This window comes from Trachymyrmex cornetzi, unplaced genomic scaffold (assembly GCF_001594075.2).
Source record: "Trachymyrmex cornetzi isolate Tcor2-1 unplaced genomic scaffold, Tcor1.1 scaffold441, whole genome shotgun sequence".
In the NCBI taxonomy this organism is placed as follows: domain Eukaryota; kingdom Metazoa; phylum Arthropoda; class Insecta; order Hymenoptera; family Formicidae; genus Trachymyrmex; species Trachymyrmex cornetzi.
The window spans coordinates 87,570-95,604 of NW_017299190.1; the positions used below are offsets into that span (position 1 = coordinate 87,570).

General features: G+C 34.4%; 1 protein-coding gene across 3 annotated transcripts; it reads right to left on the reverse strand.

Moving 5' to 3' along the window:
* Positions 1-1,932: 1,932 nt before the first annotated feature.
* Positions 1,933-7,699, reverse strand: LOC108764654 (A-kinase anchor protein 17A). 3 transcript variants are annotated; one of them, XM_018512993.1, is made up of 9 exons: positions 7,044-7,699; positions 5,390-5,595; positions 4,511-4,933; positions 4,119-4,267; positions 3,821-4,028; positions 3,559-3,720; positions 3,271-3,418; positions 2,599-3,094; positions 1,933-2,556 (listed from the first exon to the last, which is right to left on the reverse strand). In XM_018512993.1, exons 1-9 carry the CDS (start codon positions 7,213-7,215, stop codon positions 2,040-2,042), a joined length of 2,481 nt encoding a protein of 826 aa, XP_018368495.1. In that variant the 5' UTR covers positions 7,216-7,699; the 3' UTR covers positions 1,933-2,039. The 3 variants fall into 3 exon arrangements, with proteins under 3 accessions (XP_018368495.1, XP_018368494.1, XP_018368496.1); XM_018512992.1 differs by having other exon boundaries at positions 1,933-3,094; XM_018512994.1 differs by having other exon boundaries at positions 1,935-3,094; positions 5,390-5,618; positions 7,044-7,112.
* Between the last annotated feature and the right edge of the window lie 336 nt (positions 7,700-8,035).

The following is an 8,035-nucleotide window of genomic DNA, read 5'->3' on the forward strand; positions in this document are numbered from 1 at the left end:
GTGTCCGTAAGTGCGTGTTGCATCGATCGGAAGAGATGGTAATCCGACGGTGTCAAGTCTGGAGGGTACGCTGGATGCGGGAGAACTTCCCATTCAAGCTCTAGAAGTGCCTGCTTTACGCTTTTCGCGACATGCGGTCGAGTTATCATGCAACAAAATGACTTTGTGTCGATTGTTGGCTACGATCTTTTTTGCATCAATTCGTCACTCAATCGGCCTTTGGAGTAACATTTAACTGTTTCGACAACTCTAAAAGCGTTTGAGCTGAATTCTGATCAAGCAATTCTTGCAGCTCGACATCTTCAAATTTTTTTGGCTGTCCTGGACGTTCTTTGTCTCTCACATCAAAATCACCGTTTCGGAAGCGTTCAAATCAAACTCTCATGTTCTTTCCGATGGAGTTTCACTTCGGATAATAAGCGATGCGCTTCAGCTGCGGTTTTCTTGAGGTCGAAGTAGTGAAGAAGCACATGTCGGAAAAACAGCTTATCGCGATTCATTTTCAATCGATTGGAAAATCTCTTTGGCGTCGAGAAATCTAACCTGTGAGGATTGAATCACTTTCAGCAATGTTCTAACTACGACTGTGTTCCAAATTGACTGCCAGCACTGAAAATGCTACAGTTTACGTCGCGTGTACTATAGATTTTCAGTACTGGCAGTCAATTTGGGAACACATCCTACAAAAGACATATGACGTCACTCGCCAGCGTTGGAGCCAGCTCCCTCTAGTAGCGAGCGATAGGAATTAAGTTTAACACCTAATAGTTACTTGTGAAAATGATGAAAATTAACCTAAGGAAGATCTATCATGTGTAATAAAAATACCACAAATCATCATGTTTTATACTAAGGATTAATCATATTAAAAAATCAATAACAAAATGTGTAGGAGATAAATTTATTTTTTTTTATTGTAAGAAAACATTAATATTATCATCTTCAATTATATCTTCCCGCTTAAACAGAATGGACGAAACGTAAATCAAGGAAATACTTAATAAAAAGAATGCAGTATTGTGATAAGCCGTATTTGTTTGTTTTATATGCCTATATGCGTGTCTTCGGTTTTCCTGTGTGTTAAATTGAATACCTTCTATTCTGATATTATTTCTTTATTTAAAGACCTGCTTCTTTGTCGAATTTATATTGTTGCAATTTCAACAATAGTACAAAATATAACTGGTTAACAAGAATTTTTATATACAAGACGATTCTAGTAACTAAGCTAAATTAGTTTTTTTTTTAAATAAAGATAGAAAACAAATTATAGAGAAGACTCTATTTAGTATGGTCTATCGTTCCATGACATTTTTTCAAATAAATGCACTTGTGTGTTATAATAGTATATTTGAGTACTTAATAAAATTAATATAAAATATATAGCAAGTATGTATTTCCGATCATCTTAATATTTTTATATATAGAGAATAATAAGAAATGATTTACACCAAAAAAAGTACGAGTCCATTTAAAGAAACATATAGTTGAATCTTAATTATCCTAGCTTAGTTACTGACAGAATCATTTTGTATATGTGTAGATAGTTCGAATGCGAATCGAATCGAGAATCATTATCAAGATATAATGCTAATAAATATATTAGTTTTGTCTTTCGAAGTTTAAGAAATCTTGCAATTTAATTGGAATGCAATACATAATAAACAGAACGTTTTTTCAAAAAGTTATTCTATGTTTTTACATACTTCGATACGTTAATGTTGACTGTTGATTATCCTATCTTCATTATTAATTATTTTGAATTTAAAGATTTTCATTCAATTAATCTTGCCATATAAGTAAATGTAGAATAAAAACATTTTGAAAGTTTAATTTAAATACAAAAATATACAGAAAAACCGCATCATAACGTAATTATTTACATATTATGTACAAGAAGAAAGTTCTATCTACATTTTGTAATTAGAGAGACTTTTAAGTATTCGCACTGTGTAGCAAGTATACTAAAAGATTATTTCTTGTATAGTTGTATATTTAATGTTTCTTCTTGACATGCTTTAACAAAATCAAGTGCTAAATCAATTCGCTGCTGCGCTTTGCATTTCCGCTGTCTTTGCCGTTTCTTCTTGAACAGGTTTTTCGGATTCCTTGCTCACGTCTTGCTCGTTAATATTATTTGCGGAGGCAGCTCTTGACCAGGAGCAACTTCTACGACCTGGTGACTTTGGCATAGACCAAGAACTACTGCGTGATCTTCGTCTGGGTGATGTAGGTCGTGATTTCGCTCGTGTAACTTTGACAACAGAAGACGATCTCTTGCCACGCTTGTTCCTGTAACGATTTCTGCTGCGAGACTTGGAGCGACTTCTAGATCGTGAATTTCGTCTGGATCTAGAGGGACGCGTTTTGGAACTTGACTTTGATCTACTGCACGATTTATTATTCTTGTGCCTCGTCTTAGAGTTAGATCTTGACCTTGTTTTTCTTCTCGAGCAAGATCTACTTCCTGATTTTCGACGACTACGCGATCTAGAGCGATTTCTAGACCGAGATTTCGGTCGACGCGATCGCGATTTTGATTTGCGCGATTGTGATCTCGATCTGCGTGATTGTGATCTCGATCTACGCAATCGCGACCTTGATCTGCGTGATCGTGATCTTGATCTACGTGATCTCGATCTGGATCTTGACTTCGACCTTCGATCACGACTCTTGGAACGCGAACCGCTGCGTCTTCTACTACGCGATCTGGAGATACTTCTAGATTTTCTCCTAGAATCCGATCTAGTCCTTGTTCTTGAGATAGATCTACTTGTTGATTTTTGGCGGTTACGTATTCTCGATTTTTGCTGCTTCGAATCTCGCTCGACCAGATGTGTAAAATATTCATAATATTGTCCGTTATACAAATAAGGATTTGTCAGCGTATAGTTCATCTCATATCGTGGAATAAATCCTCGGCCTCTGCCTACAGATAACATGGGATGATGAAGTGACATCGCAGAATATCCTGGCGACCGCATCATCTGTCTTCTCGCATGTCTCGGCATCCTCATTGCATGAAATGGTGCCATCGACGGTAACACCGACATCGAATCAGAATAATCATAAGGAAGATTATCTGCCACAGCACCTGTGTATACATACATATATATGTATATAATTATATAAATATAAAATATTGTTTATATATTGTGGAATAAAAGTAATAAAATATAATATTTTATATATATACATAATTAATGTTATATTTTATTATTTTTATTCCACAATATATTGTATAAAATATTTTATATAGCTAAAAATTACCTGTAGACGAAGTTGCACCATCGTTCTTTATCAAGACACTCTTGAGCCTTTTCTTACTTGTCTCTTTATTTGATTCTTCCTCGGTTGTGCTGTCTGAACCAGAGTTATCGCCCTTTTTCCGTTTTTTCTGCGTTTTCTTTCGCTTTTTCTGTAAACAATAGTAATATTATTGAATGCTAATTCTTAAAAATTATTTAGTCGTAATAACTTTAAAAGATATAAAATACTGTGACTTAGAAACGACTTTGTGTTTTGTTAATATATAATGGATCTGAAGTAGTTAAATACCTTTTTCTTTTTTTCTTTCTTCGTCGTTTTCTTAATCTGCTTTTCCTTATTTTTCTTATCGTTTTCCGAATCTACTTTCTTTTCATTTATTTGATTATTTTTCTTTTCACCCTTCTTTTCCATGTTCTGATCCAGCTTAATCTCTTTTTTTTCCACTTTCGTCTATAATTAATAAAATATGTTATTAGTATTCACGAATTAATTTTGTTTCATTCAATCTTAAAGAAATTTTATGTATATTGCATATTTTTTTATTATCTACCTTTATCCTATCAAATAGTTCATCTAATAAACGTATGCTTTCCAACTGCCGTTGAGCTTTTATCAACTTTTGTTCTTCTCTTGCAATCTTCATAGAAACTTTGTCCTCTTCTTGCTTACGAAACCTCGTAAGGGCCTTTCGTTTTCGTTTTTCTTCCCGGTTTCGTTGTCGATTTACTTTCGCCATCGAATCTGCCTCCTCCTTTTTTCTAAGGTCAAAACAAAAATTTTATATTGCAAAGAAATAATATGAGATGAAATATATCTTAAAGTTTTTTTTTTTTTATTAGAACGCTTACCTTTGTTCCTCTTGCCGTTTCTTTTCTGCTTCTTCTCTCTTTCGTATTTTCTCCGCCGCTAAATTATCCTGTGCTATTAAACGTTTTCTTTCAAAGTCACGATGCGATATCGAATTGTCACTCAAATGTTTTGTCTTGTCAAAATCAACCTGTATGGAATTATTTCAGTCACACATCAAGACATTCGATTGACTAATTTTTTTTCTTTTATTCTACTTATTTTTCCAAATAATTTATATATCATCGTAATCATTGTAATTAAAATATTATGTTAAACCCACTTTATAATTAATAAAATTTCGGAAAATAGATTACAATTAATTACATTAGTATCGATACAGAAAAAAAGTATTGATATCGCAACGGATATTATATTTTCTATTAAAAATTACTTTTAGTGTTGCGGTTAACGAATTCTGACCGTCCTTCTTCAGCAGCTTCATGCCACGCAGAGCGTCCATCGCTCTGACAAAATCCATGTATTCGACATATTGTACGTACATGTCGAAAAATATGCCATCTTCGAAGCTGAATTTATGAATGTTATTACCGAGCCGCATCCTGGATCTGTAGGAATCTGCGGCGGGCACGTCAACTTTCCTCAATGCACCCCATTTTTTAAAGATCTTTGTAATGAGTGACTCGCTCGGTACATTTGTATTATCTTCGGTAAACCATTTAACCGGTAAACCGGTAATATGAATAGTGTCCGGTCTTTCACCGGCCTTTAACTCGTTCATATGTTTTGCATCCCTAAAATAGGAGTTCCAGCTATGTCTGGTTGGAAAGTCATCCTTCGTCTCGGCCGCCCGGACCTAAACGTTGAAGTCAAACGTTAACTCACAATTTCGTTTTTATACAATAAGTTAGTTATCATTATACAAATAAATTATATAAGAAATCAAATAAGAAGAGCCAAAAATAATCTTAGTACCTAATAATACTTACACGTAAAATTTAAATACACCTAGTTATATAAACGCGTCGATTACTGTCGAATTTGAAATGTATTTAAAATTCACATGTGAATATTATTAGGCATGAAAATCTAGCCTCAACCATATTTGGCTGTTTTTTACTTATTTCCTATTTTATAGCCAATATTTGTCTTAAAAATGATCTTCGTTGATATTTAAAAAAAATATCTTCTTTTGTTTGTTCTTTAGACCTTACATACATATTGTTCGTTATTAATTAACTCCAATGAAACTCAAACTACAAATTTTGCTGCGCTTAAAATGTATCGCGCGATGAAATCTGGCTGTGTTTACCTTGAGAACATTGGAGAAGCCAGACAGATTCAACTGTTGCAAGTCCAACCTGGCCAGCACTGTCGGCAACCTGCACCGGTCCCGCAGGTCGCCCTCCAGTCGGATGAATTCCAAGGTGCTCTTGGCCACTTTCAGGGATGTGAATTCGTCCGGTAGTATAAGCGCGCGTATCTTCTCCATTACCTCCCATGTCGATATAGTTTTGCCTGTTTATAGCGCAGTTAAGAGTCTGTAAGAAGCTATCTTTACTAAAGCAGTTACAAGTGCTCGTGGCATCGCACGGATCACTTGGGATCATGGTTTTTCTTCCAACAGATGCTACGTCATTCTCCACTAGAGACCATCGACGGCATAAACATATGATTATGATAGATTCTTTATGGTATGATTTGGTGTGACAACTTTGTCTCTCAAAAAAAAAATTATAAATTAATTAAAATAATAGATTACTAATGAACGATATTATCAAGATAAATGATTACCATCACTTAAGTAAATATTGACAAAAATAATGAAGTGCTATAGTAATAAGGGCACAAAAATATGTTCGGAATTAATACCTGATATAAATTAAAATTAAAGAGATAAATAGTGTCAGTATTTAATTAAAAATATATGTAACATATTTAAATTAAAATATATAAAATGATAAAAGTTAAAGAATTAAAACTCATAAAGTGCATATTATTTTCATAATAAAATACATTGCAATTTCAACATTAATATCAAAATGATATGATAATTTTAATTTCTTATGATATTAATCTTATATAAAAGAAAAAAAAAGTTCGCCTCGTTTTCTAGAAATTCATTATCATAATACAGTCCTCTTATTTAATTAACTTTTGAAATTATAAAGAGAAACATTAATATCATCAACAGCCTTAACTTTATTAATACAAATTCTGTTAAGTATTCTAATAATAAGTAATAAAAAGAAACTTTATAACAGGCAAAAGCATATAAAGTATATACACATATAATAAATAGAACATTCTAATTTTAACCCTAAAATATACCTTCGAGTATTGTTAAAATAAAAAGGAGCCATATAAATTCAATTGACAGAAATATGTTATAGTTAAATAGGAAAATGTTCTATTTCCTTTTTTTATAAACACATGTTAGCATTATAGATGAAAAATATTACAACTCATGATTATTGAGATTATTCCAAAATGAATTATAATAAATTATTAATTTTAATATTTATTATCATAAATATTTTAAGATGCATGATCAGAAAAGGAAAATTAGAGCTAAAGCATAGTTGATAAAATGTAAACATCAGTTTAAATACTTGTTCGAGTTCTGTCGACTTGACTCCTATTGCCTAATTTATATTTTTTCTTCTCTGCTTATTATTTCATGTTCAGATCATGATAAGAAGTTTGTGCAATTTTAATGCTACAATATACAGTTCCAAATCAATCACAACACGATATTCAATATTATGGTATAGAGAATGATAAAAAAAAGAAGCTAAAATTGGAATAAGAATTAAAGTTCATAAACTCTGTACATTATTCTTATGATAAAAATGTATTGCAATACCAATTTGAGAAAGAAGAAAGAAGGGAACAAGAGGCAGAGAGAAGAGAGTCGAGAGTCCATCCTCCGGAGAGGAGGCCACTGATGACGATGTTGTTTTTACCTGGAGTCTTCAGTTGGGGCAGACTGACCGACACGTTAACTTTGGCAAGCGGTTTCAGATAAAGCGCGTGCGACGGATACAACGGTATAATGTCGCTCAGATCCCTACAGCTTCGAAATCGATTAGCAACCTCGCTACTGGGAGTTTCACCTACCTGCTTATTGTCGCTCATCGCCGGTTAAAAAACGCTAACTGTAGCTAAGATTTACAATTTAATTTTGGCCGAATGATTTCTCACTCTCTATCTATCTTACGCTTGGACGTCTCTTACGATAAGCTGGCGGGATGAGAACAACTCAGTAGAGAGGTTACGTAGATCTTCGCGGGACGATGCTGGGCTCCGCTGTTACTCTACTGCGGCACTACAATGTGGATTACTATACGCGACCACGCCACTCGGAAAATCGCGGATGCGCGAGCGAGTGGACGAAACGATGATCTTCGTGGACGATCTTCGGTGCGTATGCATCGGCATCAATGAGCATCCTTCGCGATACTAATTATTCTCTCATTCATGTGCCGGCGCCGACGAGAAGCATTTTGAGGGGAAAAGACGTAAGACGTATCATATGTACACTACACGCGACGACTAATCGAAAATGCCGTTTACAAGTTTTGTTTGAGGATCGTTCCGGCACTTGCGATAATCCGACCGTTTCTCTTAATAACAGTGTCGCCAACATTGTTAAATATATACCGAATTGGAGTGGAAAGTTTAAAGTCCGATCCATGGTGGAAAGAATATAATAGCGTTTTAGACCCCGGCCAGGTTTGCACCAACCTGGGTTGGATTAATGGCGTTTTGTGCTCTCCTATTGGTAGAGCGGGTGACGTCAACCAATAGGAAAGATTAATCCAACCAAGGTTGGTGCAAACCGGACTTAGTCCGGACTAACCTCGGATCTACAATAGGTGTTTTAAGCCTTAAGCCGTAAGAAATTGTCCAATTACAGTCGAATCCGAGAAGAATAAGCGACTGTGATTCGTCCATT